Below are 24905 nucleotides of genomic sequence, written 5' to 3' on the forward strand. Positions count from 1 at the left end.
ACAGTTTCCTTCCATTCACTAATTTGCAAGTGTATTTGAATATCATCGCACATTTGAATAACAGTTTATGTTTATACTGTGTGCAGGACCTTCTTTATGTCATATCCTATGGACCATCCCAAGTAAAGCCTCCAGCTGTGCAGATGCTGTTTCATTACTGGCCCAACCTGAAGCCACCAGGAGCCATCAGTGAATATAGAGGACTGCAGTACACAGGTCAGATTCTCCTCATGTCACATCTGCTGCTTTATCTGTCCTTGAACTGACTAAAGGTCTAACCAATCCCCCATTTTTTCTTCTTTCCTCCTCCCTTACTGCCAATCTTCCGCCTTTCACTGGACAGCCTGGAACCCAATCCACTGTCAACACATCGAGTGCCATAATGCCATCAATAAACCTGCTGTCAAGGTGACCTGAGTCTTAAAAAATATGCCCTAAACATTAACTCTTACATGACTGGTATATATTTTGGTTGTTGGATGCACAAAACCAATTCCTGAACGTCTACAATGCTTTGTTACTGTAAGAGGATAGATTAGCAGTGCACTCTGCTCCTCTTGAGAACTTCATGGGGAATGCATGGGGCATGTGCCAGATTGTTCAACCGCGCGTGTCAGCGTGTTTGCTTTTGTGAGCCCCACGGTAAATAAATCAGCGCACGCCCGGGCTGCTGTGCGAGTGGGGTAATGATATCAGCCTCTTTGCACCAGTCTCTGCTGCTGCTGCTGCTGCTCTGCTTTATCTGCTCTGCCTGCCTTTACTCAACTGTGCTCAAAACTGACAAATAGAGTAGGAACAGGGGCACGGACGAGGGCCGGATTTCAATTACCAGGAGCAGGGAGGGGGTATGTGGTGGAGGAGGGGGGGCTTAATTGGAAGCGGTGACCCCGCCTAGCCCTTGAGGATAGGGTGGCATCAAGTGAGCACAGTAAATTACAGTGCACCATCTGAACATTGAGGACATGAGCACTGGGATTTAGCACAGGGCCAGGCACAGGTTGCAAGAGTGCAGAGTGTAGCATATGCAGGCAGCCATCCACACAGAGGCGTGGGGAGACAGGTATAGGTGTCACATGATTTTCCTGGGCAAGGCCATGATAAACTACCCCTACCTACCTACCTACCTACCTACCGCTGTGTGAGAGGGACAAATGGGAAATGTTAGCAGCATTAACTGTAATGTGTGGTAGTGCATTTAAAAATGAGCAGAAATTTGCATGAAAATGAAACATCAAAGTATCAATATGTTCACCTTTGAAATACCACATCTATATTTTGACACTACTTGTTTTACTTTTGCAGATGTGTATAGATCCCACACTTTCTGTTGCCCTGGGAGACAAGCCCCCTCCTCTTTATATATGCGAGGAGTGCAGCCAGCGGATAGCAGGGTACGCCATCGGTTTTATCTCTTTTCTCCATCCCTCATTCCTCCCCCTCCTTTAGTAAGATGCCATTCCAAACATACATCACCTACTGCCTGCTTCATTATTCCTCTCTTTAACTCAGGGGAAATACATCGCCATGGTTACATAATTCCCTCACGCCAATAATGAGATCATCATCACAAAACCATGCAGCCACTTGTTTCTCTTTTCTCCAGCATGTAGCATATTATAATTGCATTGCTCTGCAGTTTTGTATTTTCTTCGATACTGAGGGAACATATTTTGTGTTCCAACTCTGTTAGGAAGTATGTAATACATGTGCTCAAGGGAGAACTTTGCCTATAAATCAATTATTGTTTATACATTTCTTTAACCTTTTCAGAGACCATGCTGAATGGCTTGTTGATGTACTCCTGCCCCAAGGTGAGCGTTCACAAACAAAAAGGTGTTGAGTCATCCTCCTCACAGACAAAGACATGGAGTAAATGGAGTATATAAATATTATACACAATGTACACTATACAGAATATTTTTTGGTTTTGTATAGTTACAGAGATTTGTTTGAATACTGTGGCTACTTCATAGCTGTGGTTAGAGCTGGTAGGGGCTTAAAGTTGAGTCATCTGAGAACATATTTTAAAGAGCTATTTTCCCATAACTTAAGGGTACATAAAAGTTATCTCCTACTTTCCAAAATTGTTAGTGCTTTTCAATTAAGTTAGATTTCAGGTAGTGGGTTATTTCTATAAAATTGAAATATGCATTTAAAAAAATATTGATGTTTATCTGAGTTGTATTTCATGTATCGTGTGTCAGCTGCTTTATATTGTAAAAAATTCACAAATTCTGCTTCTCTACAAATTTAATCGTTTTGTTAATTTGTCTTTGCAGCTGAAATATCTGCCATTTGTCAAAAGAAGGTAAGATAATCACACTGTAATGTGCACATTAATGTCGTTGTTTACTGTCTCATTTGTGCATATTCATTGTGATCTATCCCATTACAACATTTTGGTAATGGTTTTATCAATGAATACAGAAACGAATTCAGCCTGTTAACCTTGTGCAAAATATGTCATCCAATCATTTTTTTAAAGCTGTGATTCATAGTAAGGTCATCTATTTATGAACCTGAAATGTTTTCTCCATTGAGGAGTCAATACATTGAGGTGGCTCAGTAAAGGCCAAATCATTTCAAATGAAGCTGCTGGGGCGTGATGTTTGTTCGCCTTTGCACTGCTGAGGGCGCAAGTGCTCCCTGATGGTTTCCAGGGAGACACCGGGAAAGAAGTGAGAGATCATCTCAGGTATTCCTGTCAGGCTGAGCAACTGCCCGGCATTGTCGGGGGGAAACAGCTGGCCTCCATCCTTGTTTGTCCGGCAGATATAATCCATAGCCGCCTTTTCTGAGCAGGCTTTGTTCCACTCATCACAGAAAGCCCTTTAAACTCCCACCTGGATTTACACCAGTGCTTTCATTATTAACTGACACATTACTCTTCATCTGTGGAGTCATTATGTGTCTTTTAAGATTAATGTGTTACCATAACACCTACTTATGAATACACCTCGATTCCCAAGTGAGAACATATTGTAAACAACAGCAGCATCAGTGATATTAACATTGGGGTATTGACAGTGTTGAAAGCTGGGTGGGTGAACGAGAGAGCTGACTGTCAGAGGACAGATATGTTAATTTAATAGGGAGCACTGCATCCCTCTAATGGCATAAGATTAGTGGCTGATCAGATTAGGATGGTTCTCTAGTGCCATGCTTTTTATTTTTAGAAACCTGAGACACTGTGGGGACACAAAGACTTTTTCTATCCCTGCAGATGTGGAGTGATCAAATACTTATTGAAGAGGGAGATATTACTTGTAGGAGTAGATAGATGCTTTTGAGGCCTTAAATATGTCTATTTTAAGAGGCTTGTCATAAGGCCTTATTGGCTGTGATTGTAGCATGTTTTCATTTTGTTGCCTACAGCCCAGAATAGAAATCAAGTAATCTCTCCTCCTCCTCCTCCTCCTCCTCTTCCTTTCCCTTGTTCCTTGGCTTCGTAGAACTGTAGCTCTCACGTTAGAAGGGCTGTGGTCACCTGCTTCTCGGCTGGCTGCTGTGGGCGCCATGGTAACCGGCCTGTCCGCTACTGCAAGCGTTGCCATGTCAACCACCACAGCAGTGAGGTGGGGGCTGCGGCGGAGACCCATCTGTATCAGACCTCGCCCCCTCCCATCAACACCCGGGAGTGTGGAGCAGAGGAGCTAGTTTGCACTGTGGAAGCTGTCATAAGGTACATTCACAGTGTTTGCACTGACGTATCACAGCCACTGCCACAGAGCATATGTCTGTAAGGCACGTTTTTACATTAATACATAAGCAACAATATGGAATGGAATTAGATTCAAATGTATATGTAGTGTCAGGATATATTCTGTTTGTATTTTTATTTTCTCTCCTGCTCTTTTTCCATCCATATGCTTCTCTTCTGTCTTCTCTCTGCCTCTGTGTATTTTCTTGTATCTGTCTTATCAACTCAGCCTTCTCAAAGAGGCAGAAATTCATGCAGAACAGCGTGAGTTTGAGCTGAACAGGCGTCGTCAGATGGGCCTGTCTGCCTCCCACCACTCTCTGGACAACATCGAGTTTGACAACAAGGAGGACGACCAGCACGACCAGCGCCTCCTCAGTCAGTTTGGCATCTGGTTCTTGGTGTGTAATCACAGGCTGTTGTTGTGTCTGTCAATAACTGAGAGGCGTGAGATAAGGATGTGTACAGAACGTGGCCTCTTATCACTACTCGGTTGAATTCACGGTTATCTGACTGATTGCTTTGCTCCTCTGGCCTGCAGGTGAGCCTGTGTACCCCTAATGAGAACACGCCTACAGAGAGTCTGGCGCGGCTGGTCAGCATGGTGTTCCAGTGGTTTCACTCCACCGCCTACATGATGGATGATGAGGTTGGAAGCCTAGTGGAGAAGCTGAAGCCTCAGTTTGTCACCAAGTGGCTAAAGACAGTGTGCGACGTGCGTTTTGACGTCATGGTCATGTGTCTGCTGCCCAAACCTGTGGAATTTGCCAGGGTAAGGTCAAGACCCACGTCAAGAATTGTGCATATAATCAACAGTAAAGACCCTTTAATATCAAAATGAAAACTCTACAAAGATCTCTACAAAGGAATCTAAATTAATTACAAATATAATATACAAAATACTTGCTTTCATAAGTATTCAACCATTCCAAGTTGCCATTTAGCAGATTAACCTTTGGCAGTCTGTGTGGATAGCTCTCTATCAGCTTTGCACACTGCAATTTTTTCCCCATTCTTCTTTGTCAAACTGCTCAAGCACTGTCAGGCTGCATGGGTTATCATGTATGAACAGCCTTTTTCAAGTCCATCCACAAATTCTCCATTTAATATATATGATTAATTTAGATCTTGAGAGATCTGTTTTCACTTTGACAATTAAAGTGTCTTTTTCTGTTCAAAAAATACACATGAAATCCCCTTTGATTCAATGTTGTAAGACAATAAAAAACTTCATGGTTGGAGAATTATACAGGATGCACTGGGTGCTGATAGTGGATGTGGAGAGTGTTGGGAAAAAGGTTATGAGACAGAAAACACAATGAACATTAACATTGCAACTCCAAATATTCAGCCAAGACACATCCCCGAGTTATAGCATATTAAGCTATGACTAAATTCAACAGCTATGAAGAATGAATGACATGAAACCACAGTGTCGCTGAAGACTGAGGTTTATTAAAATTATTCAGGGCAGGTCACCATCTGCACTCTTCCCTTGGCTGTATTTGAGCTAAACCATTTTGCGCGCTTTTTCCCAGGTGGGAGGTTACTGGGACAAGTCTTGCAGCACAGTGACCCAACTGAAGGAGGGTCTGAACAGGATCCTGTGCCTGATACCTTACAATGTCATCAGTCAACCACTGTGGGAGTGCTTTATGCCTGAGTGGCTAGAAGCCATCCGCACCGAGGTGCCCGACCACCAGCTCAAAGAGTTCCGGGAAGTTCTTAGGTACATCCAGTCCACCTCCTTCAAATGTTTTTGTTATTCTTGTAATAAATACATTTGTTATTGCATGCGAGCAGGTGTGAGGGTAATAAAATATTTCCTTATTAGTTACTTATAGCTATGCTTACCGTGTTTCATCAGTAAAAAGCTACGCAGATTTTTACTATGGCCTAAAAGAAATTAATCAACAATTTTTAGAAACACATTTGCTTTCTTGCCGAGAGTTAAGGATTGATACAGCTCTTGTGTCTGTGCGCTGAGAATAGTGCTAGTACGAGGGGGCAGTTAGCATATCTTAGCGTAAAGACTGGAAGAAGGTGGAGAAAGCTAGCATAGCTCTGTCCAAAGTTAAAAAAAAATATGCCCACCAGCTTCTTTAAAGGTCACTGAGTAACATTTATCTTGTTTGTTTAATTTGTACACAAATATAAAAATGACAAGTTGTTTTTTTAAGGGAGTCTTCCTGGAATCTTCAGGTACTAGCAGCCAGCAGAGACTCCACTAGGTTTAAGTCACTGCATCCGGCCATTGGTAGCTTAGAAAAAGTTATGCGCGTAACTCCCTTTAAACCACAACTTGTCATTTTTACATTTCTGCTTTTGTGTGGATTAAACAAACAAACTACAAGGTTTGGTGTTGATAGATGTGTTAGAGAAAGCCAGGCTTGCTGTTTCCCTCTGCCTTTGTGCTAAAGTAAGCTAATAGCCTCCTGACTCCAGCTATAGTATACTAAGAGTGGTATTGATCTTCTCATCTTACTCTTGGTAAGAAAGCACACAAGCGTCTTTCCTTACAAGGCAAACTGTACCTTTAACCATGCCTAATTTTAATTAGCCAGTCACCGTCAATCAAAGCCCACTTCTGTTCATATGGATTAAACACCATGTTGCTATTGCTATTGCTAGCAGTGTTCATCCACTCTGGAAAATGTATTACATAAGTGAAACCACCAACTGAATCAGTATCCAAAGTTTTACTGTCTGCATAAATGCATAAACATTAAGATATTATTTTTTCTCTTCCTTCTCCCTACAGCAAGATGTTTGATATTGAGCTGTGCCCCCTTCCCTTCTCTATGGAAGAAATGTTTGGCTTCATTAGCTGCAGATTCTCTGGCTACCCAGCGTCTGTGCAAGAGCAGGCTCTGTTGTGGTTGCATGTAAGCATAGACACACATGCACAGACACACACACACACACACACACACACACACACACACACACACACACACACACACACACACACACACACACACACACAGACAGTCCTGTGTCCTGTTTCCAGCTCCACATCTTGTGGTTCTATCCACAGTGCGTGTGAATTGAACAGGTTGTCATGGAGTGTGACAGTCTGGGCAGGGGCCCTGCTGAATATGGATCTGGGTCACAGAATGAGACTGAGAGAGATAGGAGGGATTTTGACTTCCATCCCATATGCACTCACAGCTTGCTGCCCTGTATACATGGATCAATTTCAAGTTTTCTGTCACAACTGTAATCAAAAGATTGCATTAATTTAGCCAGAGTAAATAGGTCACATTTAAATCAGACAGAGAAGTGGTGCCCAGTTTGACTCGGCACGTCTTTCTCTGCATGGTGTACCTCTGTCATATCCTGGAGGTAACAAGTTTGTATTAAAGTGTCAGTTCATCCAAATCACAAAAAAACATATTTCCCATTTTTCTGAGGCGTATATACCAATGCATGTAGTTCTCTGTTATTTGTCCAGGACACCCATTATTTACAAAAAGGTAAATAAAATCTTGTTTGTGGTGCTCAAAGCATTGAGAAATTACATGTTAAAAAGTAACAACTACAATTTCAAGTTAGTATGGTCACTTTCTGGAGAAGCATTTTGCCATTGAGTCTTTTTTAATTCTTAAAATTGTATTCACCTTCATTGTATTGGGAAGGTACGGTGGTAAATGTGTGGTAAGTAGAAAAAGTATAGATTTTGTGATTGTAGTCAATGGACCTTTTAGATGTTTATATGTCTTGTTGGTCCTAGGTGCTGTCAGAGCTGGACATTGTGGTGCCTCTTCAGCTGCTGATTGGGATGTTTTCCGATGGTGTGAACTCTTTGAAGGAGCTGGCCAATCAGAGGAAGGCACGCGTCTCTGATCTAACTGGCAACACTGGGGCTCGCAGGGTGAGAGAGGCTGAATATGTAAAGATATTTACATCTTATTTATTTTCTTTCCTCTTAATTGTCATATCAGCAAAAGCCAGGGCATATAGTAAATCAAAGCAATACCTGAACTGATGTCATCACACTTTTGGGAACTGATTTCAGTTTGTGGACATTTTTTAGTGTTGTCCGGCACCTGTTTAAGGTGGAGGTACAGTACACATTTGTTCTCTGCTTGGGCACTATATTCTACTATTCATTGGGATATATTGTATGTTGCTATGGTAACTGCTACAGTCTAAATATAACTCCCTTATAGGGCTTAATTGAACTTGACTGTGATATAGATTTATCACTGAAATTTATAGCCAAGCAACTGTGTTCTCATGTGTCATTATAACTGGTGGTATCAGGGGAACTGTGACGATTAAAAGGCTGTGCTAAATGCTGCTAAATACTTTGCTTCTAGGTGAGCGTGGTGTCAGATCCAGGACGTCGTGGGCAGCACAACACCCTCAGCCCGTTCCCTAGCCCCTTTAGGAGCCCGTTCCGTAGCCCTTTGCGCTGCAGTCCATTTAAAAACCTGGGTCACGCCACTGGCCACTGCGCCCTGGACCTGGACTGTGATGATGACGACATGAACCTCGGCTGCTTTATCCTCATGTTTGACCTCATCCTAAAGCAGGTGACCATACTGTCCTGATGGAAATTTGTTATTTTATTCCTAAATGGTCTAAAGATCTGTTTCTGATGCTCTGTGGTGATTATATTTCTACTCTATTGATTCATACCGTCTAACCAAACATATGCCAAGGTGTACACTGAAGTGTTACACACAATATGCACTATATAATAGTTTAAAGACAATTATTGTTCTTGCTCATTCATATAGAGGAAAGTAACACAATGCAATGACAACAATGCACACAGGTGGGATGTTGGGATTTCTGTGTCGTGCTCCACTTTCTGTTCCTGTGTTTTTACGGTTGTCTCCCCCGCTGTCCCAGATGGAGCTCCAGGATGACGGTGTGATGCTGGGTCTAGACAGTAGCCTGGGGAAGGATATCGTGGGCATCATCAACAACGTCTTCCAGGCCCCATGGGGGGGCTCACACACCTGCCAGAAGGATGAGAAGGCCCTGGAGTGCAGCCTGTGCCAATCCAGCATCCTGTGCTACCAGCTGGGCTGTGAGCTCCTGGAGAGGCTGACCCCCCGGGAAGAGATACGCCTGGTGGTGAGCGACACAGCATGCATTATTATGCTCCAAAAATAAATGAACCCTGTGCATCAGGCAGTTAAAGCTTTGAAATTAATGTCAGGTAAGCCCCATGTCCCAAATCACAGTGCCAAAAACACCACTGCATGTCGGATTGAGCTAACTTTGTTGTGGAGGACATGAAGCTTAAAGCATGTTCATAAAAATCTCTTTGAAAGTAATTCTAAAACTGCTTAAGTAATATCATGCTCAGCTGAATTATTGATGACGTGAAACATATAAAGGAGATGTTCTGACAATGTTTGGTTTTCTTTGCAGGAACCCACAGACAGTTTAGAGGAAACTTTACTTTTGCCACAGACAGATTTTTCCTTTGGGACGGAGAACGGAAGTGAGGAAGGAGATAACCCGAGTGGTACACACACTGACAACCCCATCAACCACTCTCCTGATAACGCACGTGAGCATCAGTTCTGTACACCATGTTGGCAAAATTAAAATATTACATAAAAATGATTGAATGAGTTGACTGAAAAACTGAAAAAGTCTCTGAATATTTGACAGGTATGTCAGAGGAAAGCACAACTTGAATAAAAATGAGAAAACTCACTGCACACTGTCTCTCTTACTGATGGGATATGTATTAGTTTGTGATGTTTCAATCTGTTTGACCTTCATACTTGATTTTTATTCAAATGGAACTGTTAGCTGCCAGAAGAATACCAATAACCCTTAAAGGAAAACACTACATATGCTAAACTAACTGGCTGCTGGTTGTAACTTTATATTTAAAGGAATAGTTTCACATTTTGTGAATCATACTTAATTGCATTTTCTTGCCAAAACTCTTATGTTTGTATGTTAAATATGTAACTGGAGCCAGCAAGTGGTTAGCTTAGATTATTTTTGGACAGAGTCTTTTTCTCCCTGTTCCCAGTGCTTATGCTAATACTCAACATACATGAGAGTCACATCAATTTCATCTAACTCTCAGCAAGTAACTGAAAATTAGCATGATTCCCAAAATGTCAAACTATTCCTTTCAGACTCATGTTTGCATCTATATCTCTACAGAGTAACTTGAAAGTTAAACTGTATCTAACCCTACAGTCTTCCTTCATTCCAGCCATGAAGAATAACTCTGATAAGAAGTTCTCCTACCAGCAGCTCCCTGTGTCTTTGAAGCTTATATACACCATTCTTCAGGTACTTGTTCTGCATAACTGAATATTAAAACTGAGGCACAAATCGTCCTGAGGCATTCTGCAGTGTTTCCTGTGGTTTATTTGAGCGTACATGAGTCACACATCTCCTCTTTATTCAGGAAATGTCCAAGTTTGAGGAGCCTGACATCTTGTTCAACATGCTCAACTGTCTGAAGATCCTGTGTCTCCATGGAGAGTGTTTGTACCTTGCTCGTAAGGATCACCCCCAGTTCCTGGCTTACGTCCAAGAGAAGATGCTCATCCCGAGGTGTGTGACTCTCTTCTGCAAGAAACATCATAGGGGATCATTCTGATAGAAATATTGGTTTGCATCTGTTAATTTAGCCTTGATGGCCACTTGTGCATGTATCTAATTTTGGTGATGTTTGTGTTTCAGTCTGTGGTCCATGTTGAAGTCAGAGTTTTGCCAGCTGGCCTCTCTGGCTGTGCCCCAGCTCCTCCACGCCCTCTCTCTATCCCACGGGGCGGACATCTTCTGGAACCTCATCAACACAAACTTCAACAGCAAAGACTGGAAAATACGATTCGAAGCAGGTGAGAGATAGAGTTACTGTCTGACATTACGTACTGTATATTGTGTGTGTATCTGATATCTGCAACTGCCTCTCAAAAATGATTATATACAGTATAAAGCCTCATGTGCAGGTATAAACACCGCATCAAGCTCTAAATGATGTGAATGAACCTTCCTCAATGGCAGTTCTTATTTGTGGTTCTCAAGATGTGTTTTGTGAGCGCGGTAGTTGCGGCTGTATGAATGAAACGTTACAGGAAGACCCTCAGTCTGTTTATATAATATGCTTCCTAAACCACCGCACCACAGCCTGCCCGCATCTCCCCTTTGTGTTGTCATGGTTACCATGTGGCTCAAACAGGCGGCAGCGAGGAATTGTGGGATTAATAATGGTTTTCTCGCCTTGTGATTGGCAGAGAGGAGCTGTACGACCTTGAGACAGAGGCAGAGGACATTTCCTCTGACTCAATGTATGGATATAGAAAAAAACAGGAGAGAAATTCAATTGACTGTAGCCCAAAATATATGTATTTTGTAGAAAGTGTAAAGTTATCGAGTTGCTGTATATATATGCTTAACTCCCTAAAAAATGGTCAAATAAATTATTTGATCTTTCCGTCTGGTTAAATAAAACATGGTGATGAAACGCTGATGGTCTATATCACCACCATGAGCTCTAATAATGTTATTGTACCCCCTTATTAGTAGTGTTGAAATTATAATGTTTGTTGGTGTAATTTGTACAATTTGTCTTTTTTAAACTTCAAATGTGAGAAAAAGACAATCTACCTCACCTCTCACTGCACTGGAATGTCTTGTAACTCCCACACTGACACCCAGTGGTCATCACTGGGTTTTATCCATCAGCCCAGAGTGGGTGAGACTTAATGGATTTCAGAAAAAGTGTTTATTTTTAGATTTTTAAGTTGAGCCATGATAAATAATAAATAAAAGCCTAGTAATTATGGTATGGATGATCTTATTCGAAATGACTAAATGCACTCCTGTTTGGCACAATGACACAGGAGATGGGGGACGTGTTATTGTCATTATGGCAACTGTGAAGACAATAATTCATGAGCCTTACATGATAAAACTTGTACAACACCTGTAAAACAGATTACAGACTACCTTGCTTCACAAATGTGCATATTAATTATACAGATGCATTGAGCAGATTTTATATCATCGTTATGTTCTGTAATTTTTGTTATTTCTTTAACAAACTAAATTCATATTTATATACCCATATGAAGACAAATATGGGACAAAGACATTGTATGAATTCATCTTAATTATCTTCATCACTGACCTCATGGCTGGGTCTGTTTATGATATCATGGTAATTAAGTCGGGACATCTGGCAGCTCAGTTGCCTCTTCTCATTGTGCAATCTGTCCGTGTTGCTGATGATGATCCCCTTTCACTCCGCGTTCTCGTGAAAACTCCCAGTGGAGAAGGTGGCGGTGTTGTGTCGGTTCCTGGACATCGGTGCGGTGACGAAGAACCACCTGCTGAAGTACTCCCTAGCTCATGCCTTCTGCTGCTTCCTGGCCTCTGTGGAGGACGTCAACCCAGCTGTGGCCACCCGGGCCAGACTCCTGCTGGACACCATCAAGAGGCCGGCCCTGCAGGTGACCCGTCCACACAGTCAATAGGAAATTTAGGTTCAGAAAGACATAAATGTGGAACATGTGATTTAGTAAATAAAATGTAGCTCTTTGATTTGTGAGGCCCTATTTAAGACCAATAGTGATATATAGTACAAGGCTGTATACAGAGATGAGGCATTTCTTCACTCCTGTTTTGGGAGTGCAGGGTTTTTGAATCATTTCTGCTAAATAGTCATCATATATGCTGAAATAGGATTAAATAATAGGACTGTATTTGTGTTTGCATTTGTTGTGTACTGTCTAGGGCTTGTGCCTCTGCCTGGATTTCCAGTTTGACACTGTTGTGAGGGATCGGCCCATCATCCTCAGCAAACTCCAGCTGCTGCACTTCCTGAAGAAAGACGTCCCTGCACTCAGCTGGGAATTCTTTGTCAACCGCTTTGAAACTTTATCTCTGGAGGCTCAGCTACACCTGGACTGCAACAAGGAGTTCCCTTTCCCTACTAGTACGTAGCTGCTATGTCCCCATTCTGATTTTTACACCTGCTCCACCTACACTGGCTGCTCCTTTTTCAAACAGGAGTTCCCTGATGTAACAAAAACATTAGCGTTTTAAATCAAATTTGTGACTTTTCTTTTGACAGCCATCACAGCTGTTCGAACTAATGTAGCCAATCTCAGCGACGCAGCATTGTGGAAGATACGACGGGCCCGATTTGCCAGGAATCGTCAGAAGAGTGTGCGTTCCCTCCGTGACAGTGTGAAAGGAGGCCCGACGGAGTCTAAAAGGGCATTTTCACTCCCCGAGTCACTGAGCAACCGCCTTCGTGAGTAGCACAGATCAGCAACTCTGTCCATCAGTTTGAATCTAATCTTGTGTCACTTTCATTCAGTCTGTGGTCAAACTGTGTTTGCAAATAGCTTTTGAGACAAATGTGTCTAAATAATCATAAATGTGTCTTAAAGAGAAATCACATGATACTTTCCCACTTTTTCCTAATGCAATCATCACAATCCATTTTCTATTCCTTGTGGGTGAAACCAAATGCTTATTTATTTGCAAATGCTATTTGGGCAAAGTCTGGTCCCCTTTTCCTAATGTTTCTCTCCTCACTTGTTTACATCGCTTGTTCCAAAATGTCATTTCACTTGAATGATTAAATACCACGTTGTTTGAAAAAAACAAAAACTGAGGAACTTCTGACCATGTCATTCATTTTATCTCTGTCTCTGCACAGAAGGCTGTCTGAGTTTCTGGATGATACTACTTGTGTTCAAACATGATGTCATCGTTGGATATATGTGATTCATTCAAATGCCCTTACTCACTTGGATTCATACTGTTTTGAGGCGATATAGTGTGTTCTTTGTGAACAGTGTGTGTGTGTGTGTGTGTGTGTTTGTGTTGGATGATCATGAAGCTCAGACATGCGTCCTGTGCTACCTCCCGTGTACATTCTCCTAAATCGTGTTCTTCATATGTGGTTTTTAGCTCTAAGGCTTACGAGGCAAGAGCACTCTGCCCCGACACTGGGAGATATGATAGAGAAAGTCCTGCCAGGTAAATAACAATCCAAATCTGAAACATGCAGTATTATTCTTCATAATCACATCGTATTGGATGAAAAGTGCCATATGGATATTAATAAAGCTATTATCTGAAAATATTGAACGCACTATGAAAAGGCAATATTTGCTCTGTGGTGACAGTCATTGCTTTTTCATCCTGCCTCAGACTTAAACTGATTCTGACACTGGAAAGAGTGAAAAGCAACACTCTTGCTAACAGCTAGTGGTCATTTTTTGTGTTTACATATTCCATGAACATGTTGCACTGATGTATGTATACTGCATGATGATGTATCCATCTCTCTTGTCAGAGATGTGGACAGATTGAGTTGACCCCCTCTACCCTCTGTGTTGCTTCCCCCTGCTCCTGCACCCCTCCCTCTGTCCCATCTTCTCCCTTGTCTGCAGCACGTTTCCTCCCGCACTTTAACCCTGACGCTTCAGCCCCTCTCGTAGGCCAGACCCCATCTCCTGAGGACGACGCCGTCATCAGAGACCTGCTTCCGGAGGACGCGGGCATAGATCACCAGACTGTTCATCAGCTGATCATGGTGCTCATGAAATTTATGGCCAAAGACAAGAGCAGCGCTGAGGCAGACATCGGCAGTGCCAAGGCTTTCAACACTGTTAAGCGTCACCTGTATGTGCTGCTGGGCTACGACCAACAAGAGGGCTGCTTCATGATTGCACCTCAGAAAATGCGCACCTCTACCTGCTTCAACGCCTTCATTGCCGGCATTGCACAAGTGACTGACATTTAACCTTAATATCACCTTTCTTGATATTGTGTGTTTTTTGCTGGAGTTTTACTGGAATGTCTAGTACTTGACTGTGAGGAATATAACAATAAAAAATGCGGGCTAATGAAATGAAATGCTGTTTCCTGCAGGTGATGGACTACAATATTTGTTTAGGGAAGCAGTTGCTCCCCCTGGTGGTTCAGGTGTTGAAATACTGCACATGTCCTCAGCTGAGACACTACTTCCAGCAGCCACCTAGATGCTCTCTCTGGGCCCTGAGGCCGCATATCAGACAGATGTGGCTCAAAGCCCTCCTAGTTATCCTCTATAAGGTACTATTTGAATTACTACTATGTGTCAGTAGGGTTTCATTGCATGAGTTAATCTCTCTTCATTCAATCTCCAAAGATGTTTTAATGTTTTTCTAAGATCTTTTTGCATTGAATTGCATTTTTTAAATATCTGAATTACTATGAGAATAAGAGCTATACAACATAATCTTATAATACTTTTTTGCTCTGTAGTATCCTTATAGAGACATGGACGGCAGTAAAGTGGTTCTCCATCTGATCCACATTACCATCAACACTCTGAATGCCCAGTATCACAGCTGTCGTCCCCACGCCACAGCAGGTCCCCTCTACAGCGACAACTCCAACATGAGCCGCTACAGTGAGAAAGAAAAAGGTGAGACACTTTTATCTTAACAGCAGATCTCAGTAATGGTGATTTGCTGAATAGGCCATAAAAAGAAAAAGAAAAAATGCTAGCTTACATATAATCAGCTGATATTGTCAGAGGATGAAACCTGGCAGCTAGCAAGAAAAATAAAAAAGTTTGGAAACAGAGAAGAGAACTGCCTGAACGTTATAAGTGTTTGTGCTTTATAATTGTGGGTTTTAGGTTGAATATGTTTTGAGGGTTACCATTGAAGGATATAGATCAGAATAGCATTTTAGAGGAAAAACTTGTACTATACCTTGTATAAAATAGTATAAAATAGAGTGAAAATGAAGGATTCCCAATCCTGAAGGTTTTTGATAATCTATAGGCTACTAAAATCATTCATATTTTTTCTCCATTTCAGAGGAAGACAGCGTATTTGATGAGTCAGACGTCCATGACACTCCGACTGGTGCTGCTAACAAGGAGTCACAGACCTTCTTTGCCCGCTTGAAGAGGATTGGTGGCAGCAAATCTGTAAAATACCAGCCAGTGGAGCTGAATGCCAAGAAAAGTAAGGAGCAGAGGCTCTAAGTGTCAAGCGTAGTATTACAGCACATCGATCTTATCTTTTTCAGCAGAACATATTTTTGTGATTGCAGGAGGCTTGTTGCTTTCACTGGGATAAAGTCTCATTTTTCCTCTCAGGTGAAATTGAGCTGTCAGAGTACCGTGAAGCCAGCGCTCTTCAGGACAGCATTCTGCACTGCGTGAGGGAGGAGAGCACCAGGAAGAAGCGGCTGCAGGCCATGCACAAGCAGAAGTCTCTTGACATTTCCAACACGGACTCCATCCTCTTCAATTTGGACGAACATCGGCGCAAGTCCTGCATCGACCGCTGTGACATGCAAGTGCCCCCTGTGGTCCTGCCACCATCCTCTGCCACATCCCACGGCAGGCATCACGGCAAAGGATCGTCCGATGGCTCCTCGGTTCGAGTGGAGGGTTGTGATCCTGTGGACCGGCGAGGTTCTCGAGGTGGCCAGTCCGACATCTCCAAACCTGTCATCCCAGAGGTCCGCCTCAGCTGCATGGAGACCTTTGATGACAAGCTGGACCAGGGCTCTCTAGGGGGATCAGCTCAGGGGAAGGAGGACCCAGACCTCATTGACCTGTCCTCTGACTGCACCTCCATTCCAGAGAAACACTCATTGCTCTCTATGTCTGACAGCGACTCCTTGGTGTTTGAAACGTTGCCTCCTCTGAGGATCGTGGAGAGTGATGAGGAATTTGACCTCAACACTATCATAGGCTCCAAGTTCAATGGCAGTCCAAAGGTCTTGGCTTCCCCCGCAAGCAGTAACACTCTGCGGATGTCCCCTGTGGTGCAGGTGAGTGTGGAGGACTGCTCTAGTAACAAAAAGACCCCAGACTTCCCACAATCGCTTGTGGAAAAGAGGCAGAACCGTGTGACTCCCTGCACCTCCCTGGACCTCCCTGATCGATCGGAAAACGTCTGCCATGAAAGCCCCATGACCCTGAAGCAGAAGAGAGACCTGCTGAGGAAGACCCCACATGTCCCCGATAACTCAATAGACGACACATCCGTGACCTCTGAGGAGGTGAGGACCGGGATGGGACCCGGGACAAGTCCCTCTAGTAGGACTATCTTCTTGGACATACCAGAAGACAGAGCAGAGCCTCTGTCCTCACCGGAGAAGAGCAAGAGTAACAGCAACGACGAAGAGGAGGACGGCGACGATGAAGAGGACGACGACATGGGTGATGACAGTGACCCCAAACCTGATGACGAGGACGACAATGATGAGGCAGAGTTTAAGATCCAGATCGTTCCTCGACAACGTAAGCAAAGGAAGATAGCCGTCAGTGCCATCCAGAGGGAATACCTGGACATCTCGTTCAACACGTTTGATAAGTTGGGTGGTGAGCAGGCCGCAGAAACTGGTAAGAAGGAAGGAAAGACAAATATCTGATGCTTGAAGAAAAAAAATGTTGCTCTTTTAGTGATCTTGTTGCATGGGCTCATTGTGAAATCCTTCTACTTTACCAGCGTACTCATTGGCTGTGCAATTTGTTTCAAAATGATCTTTTAAGGGGATTTCTAAGATTTGAGGAGACATATCAAATGCTTTTTTAAAGGCACAGTACACACAATTTGTGCTAGTTTAGTTGGAAGTGTATATTTGAACTAGAGATTTTTAAAAAACATAAAGGACCATCCCAGTGATTTGGCAAGTTTTAACCCATTTAAAAGATTCTTTGTATAAAATTTCTGTCACAGCTAACCATTTTGTAAACCATGCTGATTGTCTCTATGTTTCCAGGCTTCCATTGTTTTCTATCCAGTATGAAAAGGAATTAGCAGTCTCTTAAAACTTTATCAAAGTAACATCATCAGTAAGAGGTGATGCATTGCAAATCAATTTGCACATTAACTACATTATCACAGAATGAAAATGTAACTGACAAAAATTAATACAGGCTTGAAATGAATATAGGCTGTGATCTATAACACAACTCAAGCTGAGTCTACTATACATCTTCACACCGTATTCCAAAAGAATGGAAACCAATGGCCGCCTGGAACACAAAGGAAAATACATTTACAAACAGAACAAAAAAGTGCATAGTATGCATTTGATAATGGACAGCATAAATGTCAAGTATACATGATTTGTATTTAATGAGGTAAATAGTTTTTTTTAGAAAACAAATGCACTTTGAAACATGTGCAATGAGTCTCAAATCTGTTTTTAATTGACCACTCCAACCTTGTGGTGTCCTGTGGTGTGATCTATATGTATTTGTCCACTTTTCCTTTCCTTTCATACAAACACGCCAATAACAAGTACTTCAGAGGTTTTTGAGTGCACATCAGAAGCTTTAAAAATATTTTACCTAATATAAAAAAATAGAGGAGTGAGAAAGAATTTAAACATACATCGAACAACTTTTTGTGAGCTTTCTAAAAAACACTAAACTTAACATAACAAACCGTAATTAAATTAGCACTAAATAGACTATAACTATTCACTAGACTCTAACTATTCTTTATTGTTCATTATTATTGGATGTCTACTGGCATATACTGTAGGGGCATACATTCTGATGCCAATGTCCTGCCCATGATTCACTCATATTGCCTTACAGATCACAAAGTTCTGTCTACCTTGGAAAAGCCACGAGAATCTGCCTCAGCCCCAACGCTTGAAGCTGCTATGCCCGAAACAAGCCACCGCTCTTCAGTATCAAGTAGGATCCAAATACTTTACTTCTCAGTCTCCTCATCAACTTCGAGAAAATGAACGGTTGTTGTCGTCAAACATTATGCGAGCCTTAATACTAATTTTTTTGGATTACTTGTGTGCTGTCTCAGTGCGCATCTAATATCTTTGCAGACAACAGAAAAGTGTTGGCCTGTTTTTTTCCTGCAAATTAACTTTTGTAAGCTTAATATTAGAGCGACTAGTATGAAATAAAAATCACATAAAACGTATTAAATTCCTAAGAACGCTGAGAAAATACCTATCTAAGGTTTGAACAATTAATTTACCAATTAGTAACTTATTGTTATAATGGTGTAGTTTCTCAAAAAGCCTCAGCTCAGAATTAAATTTATGTTTGTGATATAATATAAATAACACTGACCATCTCTTTTCATGTGAGCGTCTTATTTCCGTGTTAACTGCTCACACTTGTTGGTATGGCTGAAATACGTTAAGCGAATATTTGAACACAGATGTTTTTTTTCTGTGTCTGTGATCCTTTTAGCTCAGTACCGTCAAGTGAAGCGAGGCTCTCTGGGAGCTCTGACCATGAGCCAGCTAATGAAGAGACAGCTGGAGCATCAGTCCAGCGCGCCACACAACATCAGCATCTGGGAGACGGGTCAGTCGCTGCTGCAGCACCTAATATCTGAATCTCACCAGAAGCTTGCTGCTTTTTTATTTTAATGACTTCTTCCTCTACAGGTCCTACAAAGACCAGTTTGCTCTCTGCACCAAGCACAGTCAGCATGTTTGTCCCTGCGCCTGAGGAGTTCATTGACGAGCAGCCTACAACAATGTCTGACAGGTGAATTAAACTACCTCTCTAGACAAGCTACCTGTCTTTAAACAAGTCATTTCAATGCTCAAACCGTCCTGGTGTATTTCCATGTGATGCTCTAGGTGTCGGGATTGTGCAGCTGTGCTGGAGGAATACGATGAGGAGACTCTTGGCCTCGCAGTGGTGGTTCTCTCTATGTTCATCCACCTCAGCCCTGATTTGGCCGCTCCGATGCTTCTCGACATCATGCAGTCTGTGGGCAGGTACAGCAGCTCCTGCAATCTACATCCACACAGCACTTCACCGTTAAATGAAGTTTCATAACTCACCCTTAGAACTCATGCATAATTCATTCCTGAGTCCTAATCCACCACTTTAACTTCTTTCAGGTTGGCATCCAGTGCCAATTTTTCTGGACAAGCCGAGAGGTATGAGACATTAAAGCTGCCGCACCGGTGTGCTCATATATTCATTGTGCTTATAGATGAGTTTAATAATAGATATGAAGTGTGACTGCCCGTCCAGCAAAGCTATTCTCCATGTGATGTTTTGCAGTATGTTGATCCCGGGGAATGTAGCAGGTGTAGCCAAGCAGTTCCTCCGCTGTATGTTCCACCAGCTTGCCCCTAATGGCATCTTGCCCCAGCTCTTCCAAAGTAACATCAAAGGTCTGCTCATACCGCTTAATGCTAAATTTAACAATCCTTAAACTGCACATGCACTATTTCTATAAAGACTAACAGCATGCCTTAGCTGCTTATGTTTGTGTGTTTTGGCGTTATTGTATTCAATAATAAGTAACCTATAGTAGATGTATGTATATTTAAAAATGTATTTATATATTTCTTTTTATGTAGGCTATATATATATTTTCCATAATGATAAGACTAACTTAACAAACTCCCATTGGACATTTATCCTGATTCCTTCTCTCTTTCTCTCTTTTTTTTGCAGATGGAAGTTTTCTGAGGACTCTTGCATCTTCGCTAATAGATTTCAATGAACTGAGTTCTGTTGCTGCCCTCAACATGCTGCTAGAGGTGAGATTTTTCTTCATGTATCCATGTGGAGTCATATAACCAGCAGGAGGAGCTCTTGTCAAAGCAAAAACTCTTCTGTGGTTCCAGCTACATGCACAACATAAGCCTATCAAAACCAACAAATCCTATGGGCATTCAAGAAAACCTGCCTTTGCGCCACTGTACCAGTTTATTGTTATTGTTAAGCTAAATGAATGACATAGATAAGAACCCACTGATGCATGAGCCCATCCAAGTGATCATCTGTGCTTCAGTGTCCTAAATCCGCTGCCCTCATCACAAGCATTGGGATTGATCAGGACTGAATGATCAGTTAAATGGAAATATCTTCGCTTATAGAGTTTCATTATATAACCCTGTTATGGTTTATGCCTCTGTGCCCCCCCAGGGCCTGAACAACAAGAAGAGTCTGCCAGCAGGGGGCACTATGCTGCACTGTCTTGACAATATTGCCACCTTCATGGAGGCTCTCCCCATGGACTCTCCTAGCAACCTGTGGACGACCATCTGCAACCAGTTCCAGACCTTCCTCACAAAACTGCCCTCTGTGCTTCCTCTGAAGGTAGATATCGACTCTGCCGCTCACTTAGTCATGCTCTGATATGGTTTAATGTGATTATGGCTGGAGGAAAAAGCATCTACCAGCGCCCTTGTCAGGTTCAATAGGACAGCGTCTTAAGATTGTAATTGATTTGACTCTGCCACTTTTGACCTTGGAGGTCAAATTAGTGCATTCTAACCAATTTATCACTGCAGACAAATTCAAAACACCAAGTCCAAGACTATGGTTATGCATCATGCAATAATTTTCTGCTTTTGCGCAACATTTGCACTTTCAAACACAGTTTAGATTCTTAACTTATTTTGCAATTTGTGTGTCTCATTAGTGCCCCATGGACTCCAGTTTGAGGATTATAATTTGCCTACTGAAAATCCCAACCACAAATGCAACCCGGGTAAGCCCATAGCATAATTTTACATTCAGATTTGTCCAAATCCTGGCCCCCAACATCTCACCTTTTGTCTTCCTCCTCTGTCCTGCAGAGCCTCCTGGAGCCTTTCTCCAAGCTGCTGAGCTTTGTCATCCAGTACGGCATGTTCAGTCTCTCGTACCTAGTGGAACTATGTGGACTTTGTTACAAAGCCTTCAACAAGGTACTCTTGAGTGTGTTTACACTACTTACATTTGTGTATAAAAGTAATAAAGGTAAATAAAGGTGTTCATCTGTAAGAATAAAACATGTGCTGGCATCCAGGATTTACGCCGCCTTGAAAGAGTTAAACCTTTTAAACTAATTTGCAGTGTTAAAAATGTTGAGATCCTGTTTGCAGGCCTCTCGGTCATCACTCTTTTAGTGCAACACCTACTTCCCTGACTCTCCAGTCAGCCAGAAATGTGGCCATGTGTCACAGATGATTAAGTAGGCAATCAGCCAATATTGATTAACATGATTAGTTGGTGTGCTAGAGCTGAGGATGTATGGTGTGTTTCTGAGTGGCTGTCTCAGACAGAGATGGAGCCAGGGCTGTCTGCACTGTTCGGCCAGATGAATCCTCAGTCCTCCACCACTGTCAACGCTGCATGCTTTATGTCTCCTGCAGTATTGATTTTCTTCACCCTCTTTAATTCCTCACCGTAGAATATCCGCTTTTCAAAACCCAGAGTCACTATGAGCAATTGCTTTTGGAACCTGTCCTGTGCAGTTGTTTTATGGTGAGGGGAGGTTTCTGGGAAGCGCAGGAAGGTTTTTTCAACCGGCTCAGTTATCTTTGGAGGTCAGGTTTTGAGGACACAAAGTCAGGCCTTCTAGACCCACTAAAGTTTGTCATACCATGCAGCATTTGTCACAGTTGCACTGCACTACCCAAATACGACCAGGCCCTTCAGCTTAAGCCTATGATTTGCTATTTACCCAGCGGACATGCTCGATTAACTTTTAATTATGAGAATGCCACGTACAGGTATACGCATTAGCAAGCTGTACAGTAAGAAATGTCAGAGGCAGCTCTGCATTCTGTAGGAGCGGAGGAGCATGTGCCTGCACCTAACATAAGCAAACATGACTGCATAGAGAAAGAGAGAGGCAAAGTGGAAGCCAGAAGATGACAGTGTGGTTTGTAAACAGGCAGCTGGGCTTTGTGTGGAAGGGATGAACAAAGAGAGCAGCCTGTCCTCAGGGAGGGAGAAGGCAGCCTGACAGCCTCATCTGAGCTGCCTGGGACTCTGGGAGGAGAGATCTGGACTGGCCTAAATCTACTCCTCAGCCTCTCCATTCTCTTGTCTATTCTCTGCCTCCCTCCCTCCCTCTCGCTGCCTGTCCTTCCCCCTCTATTCAGGCTACACAGTTTATGCTCTCCTCGCAGCATGAGTAAGGGAGAGTGATAATAGAAAAAGGCAGTCTTGCTGCATCAGTACATTTACTCCACTCTATCCCCTCACATCCAGGAGAGAGATAAGTTCTACATGTCCCGCATTGTGGTGTTAGAGCTTCTGCAGGCTCTCAAGTTCAAGTCTCCTCTGCCTGACACAAACTTGTTACTGCTGGTCCAGGTAAAAAGAATCTCTTTTATGCACTTCAGTCTGCAATAACCATATACTTATATTGGTGACAAATCAGTGTTTCATCCTTGTGCTGTGGTATTTGTCAGTTCGTTTGTGCAGATATTGGTACACGGCTAGCAGAATCCACCATCATCCAAAAGCACATGATCTCAACGCTGCCCGGGGTAAGATTTTAGTCGCTATGCGTTAGAATCTTATTAGAATCAGCCTCATAAAACAGCAGGAAATAAAGATAGATCCCACTGTGATTCCCCCCTTAAATGTTTTTTTTTGTTCTTAACAGTGCACAACTGCAGCAATGGAATGCATGAGACAATACATAAGTGAGCTCCTGGACTTTATTGCAGATATGCACACGCTAACCAAACTTAAAGTAAGTGTCCTCATGTGAATGCCACAGTGTGCATGCTGTTTTATTATGCGCAGAGTTTCTCTCATGCAGTCTCTTTCTCTCACTGCAAATGTGTTATTCAGAGCCATATGAAGGCTTGCTGTCAGCCGCTGCATGAGGACACTTTCGGGGGGAACCTTAAAGTGGGCTTGGCACAAGTCGCCGCCATGGAGATCAGCAAAGGCAATCACCGTGATAACAAAGCTGTAGTCCGTTATCTTCCCTGGCTTTATCATCCTCCCTCCACCATGCAACAAGGGTAAGACTGACAAGAAAACATATGATATTAGTAACAGTTTCATGATGTAAAGTTCACCCTGATTTACATAAAAACATATTCCTGCACATATCTCTAGTGATATCTAGTCATGTACATTGTTTTTACTTTATTTGTCCAGGTTTTGATATCTGTCTCTGAGATTTCTGCCTCTAGAATTTCATTTGTGGTGCTCACAGCATTGAAAATATACATTAAAGAATTCAGCAGCAACATCTGTTTTCTAAATCAATGTCCTTGTCTTGATGATACACAGACATTACTGTGTACAGTTTTCAACTACTTTCTACCAAAGTGGAAAGAGAATAGACCCTATAAAAACTGTTGACAGTGTGTTGGTGTGCAGGCAAATCTCAGAGACAAACATGTCAAAACTTGGACAAATTAAACCGAAACTATCCCCATGGCTAAAATATGAGGCTGCTATAGTAAAAACATATTGTGGGCTCATTTGTAAAATAGTTTTTTTTTTCATCTGCAGGCCAAAAGAATTCATCGAGTGTGTGTCCCACATCCGTCAGCTGTCCTGGCTTCTTTTGGGCTCCCTGACGCACTGCGCGCTGCACCAGGGCTCCACCTCCTGCATGCCCATCCCTCTAGATGCTGGCTCCCACATCGCTGATCATCTTATCGTCATCCTCATTGGCTTCCCAGAACAATCCAAGGTCCGGCAGAAACAAATCCCTTTAAATGATCCTACCCAGGTTTTATTAATATGATCTGTAACCACCTCACCGGCCTTTTCTGCTTTGGTCTTCATCTCTGTCCCTAGACGTCGGTGCTGCACATGTGCTCTCTGTTCCACGCCTTCATGTTCGCCCAGCTGTGGACCATCTACTGCGAGCAGGCAGCTGCTGCTCCGTCAATGCAGAACCAGAACCAGACAGAGTTTTCCTCCAGTGCCATCCTCACCGGTCTGGAGTTCTGGAGTCGTGTTACACCCAGCATCCTACAGCTCATGGCCCACAATAAAGTGGTGAGTGCTCTGCTTTCTCTTTTTCCATCAGTGATCTACCTAAGCTAGCTAAGGTAGGAACAGGGGCCTGAAAATATGGTTTGCGTGTTCATACTGTATGTGAAATGTGTAATATGAAGAGAGACGTTTAGTTTCTACTTTTGTAATAATTTCCTCTTTTGTTTTTGGCAAGGAAACAGTAACTGGTAATAGAGGAAATCTGAGTTTTTATTGATGATTTTTTTCCTCTCAGATGGTAGAGATGGTGTGTCTTCATGTCATTAGTCTGATGGAAGCCCTGCAGGAGTGCAACTCAACCATCTTTGTCAAGGTTTGCTATAACTCACCATAATTCTTACCATATGATTAATATATGATCACCAAGCTACAACTCATCCATCCCTTTATTCTTCCCTTCAGCTAATTCCTATGTGGCTACCCATGATTCAGGCAAACCTTAAGGTAAGGCCTTCAAAGCTTTCTACCATACAGAATGATACCACGCAAGTAAATACT

General features: G+C 42.5%; 1 protein-coding gene across 4 annotated transcripts in view; it reads left to right on the forward strand.

Annotated features, from left to right (window-relative positions):
• Nucleotides 1-24905, forward strand: part of LOC121880919 (protein unc-79 homolog) — a 33186-nt gene that overhangs the window by 7596 nt on the left and 685 nt on the right. For 3 of the 4 annotated variants that reach the window (XM_042388535.1, XM_042388537.1, XM_042388538.1), the window contains 44 exons: nucleotides 87-216; nucleotides 344-408; nucleotides 1303-1391; nucleotides 1771-1811; nucleotides 2280-2308; nucleotides 3453-3682; nucleotides 3930-4101; nucleotides 4242-4472; nucleotides 5239-5429; nucleotides 6462-6585; nucleotides 7434-7574; nucleotides 8023-8238; nucleotides 8561-8788; nucleotides 9089-9230; nucleotides 9897-9976; nucleotides 10095-10243; nucleotides 10373-10530; nucleotides 11963-12144; nucleotides 12428-12629; nucleotides 12768-12950; nucleotides 13616-13684; nucleotides 14101-14438; nucleotides 14582-14764; nucleotides 14957-15119; nucleotides 15520-15669; nucleotides 15804-17060; nucleotides 18267-18368; nucleotides 18888-19004; nucleotides 19088-19190; nucleotides 19286-19426; nucleotides 19553-19591; nucleotides 19719-19831; nucleotides 20118-20203; nucleotides 20592-20765; nucleotides 21091-21159; nucleotides 21248-21358; nucleotides 22650-22754; nucleotides 22853-22930; nucleotides 23050-23139; nucleotides 23241-23416; nucleotides 23916-24099; nucleotides 24207-24410; nucleotides 24643-24720; nucleotides 24810-24851. In XM_042388535.1, the coding sequence (XP_042244469.1) occupies nucleotides 87-216; nucleotides 344-408; nucleotides 1303-1391; nucleotides 1771-1811; nucleotides 2280-2308; nucleotides 3453-3682; nucleotides 3930-4101; nucleotides 4242-4472; nucleotides 5239-5429; nucleotides 6462-6585; nucleotides 7434-7574; nucleotides 8023-8238; nucleotides 8561-8788; nucleotides 9089-9230; nucleotides 9897-9976; nucleotides 10095-10243; nucleotides 10373-10530; nucleotides 11963-12144; nucleotides 12428-12629; nucleotides 12768-12950; nucleotides 13616-13684; nucleotides 14101-14438; nucleotides 14582-14764; nucleotides 14957-15119; nucleotides 15520-15669; nucleotides 15804-17060; nucleotides 18267-18368; nucleotides 18888-19004; nucleotides 19088-19190; nucleotides 19286-19426; nucleotides 19553-19591; nucleotides 19719-19831; nucleotides 20118-20203; nucleotides 20592-20765; nucleotides 21091-21159; nucleotides 21248-21358; nucleotides 22650-22754; nucleotides 22853-22930; nucleotides 23050-23139; nucleotides 23241-23416; nucleotides 23916-24099; nucleotides 24207-24410; nucleotides 24643-24720; nucleotides 24810-24851 (7155 nt within the window). The remainder of the gene's footprint in view (nucleotides 1-86; nucleotides 217-343; nucleotides 409-1302; nucleotides 1392-1770; nucleotides 1812-2279; nucleotides 2309-3452; nucleotides 3683-3929; nucleotides 4102-4241; nucleotides 4473-5238; nucleotides 5430-6461; nucleotides 6586-7433; nucleotides 7575-8022; nucleotides 8239-8560; nucleotides 8789-9088; nucleotides 9231-9896; nucleotides 9977-10094; nucleotides 10244-10372; nucleotides 10531-11962; nucleotides 12145-12427; nucleotides 12630-12767; nucleotides 12951-13615; nucleotides 13685-14100; nucleotides 14439-14581; nucleotides 14765-14956; nucleotides 15120-15519; nucleotides 15670-15803; nucleotides 17061-18266; nucleotides 18369-18887; nucleotides 19005-19087; nucleotides 19191-19285; nucleotides 19427-19552; nucleotides 19592-19718; nucleotides 19832-20117; nucleotides 20204-20591; nucleotides 20766-21090; nucleotides 21160-21247; nucleotides 21359-22649; nucleotides 22755-22852; nucleotides 22931-23049; nucleotides 23140-23240; nucleotides 23417-23915; nucleotides 24100-24206; nucleotides 24411-24642; nucleotides 24721-24809; nucleotides 24852-24905) is intronic. The other variant, XM_042388536.1, reaches the window with a different exon arrangement.

This window comes from Thunnus maccoyii, chromosome 16 (assembly GCF_910596095.1).
Source record: "Thunnus maccoyii chromosome 16, fThuMac1.1, whole genome shotgun sequence".
Lineage (NCBI taxonomy): Eukaryota > Metazoa > Chordata > Actinopteri > Scombriformes > Scombridae > Thunnus > Thunnus maccoyii.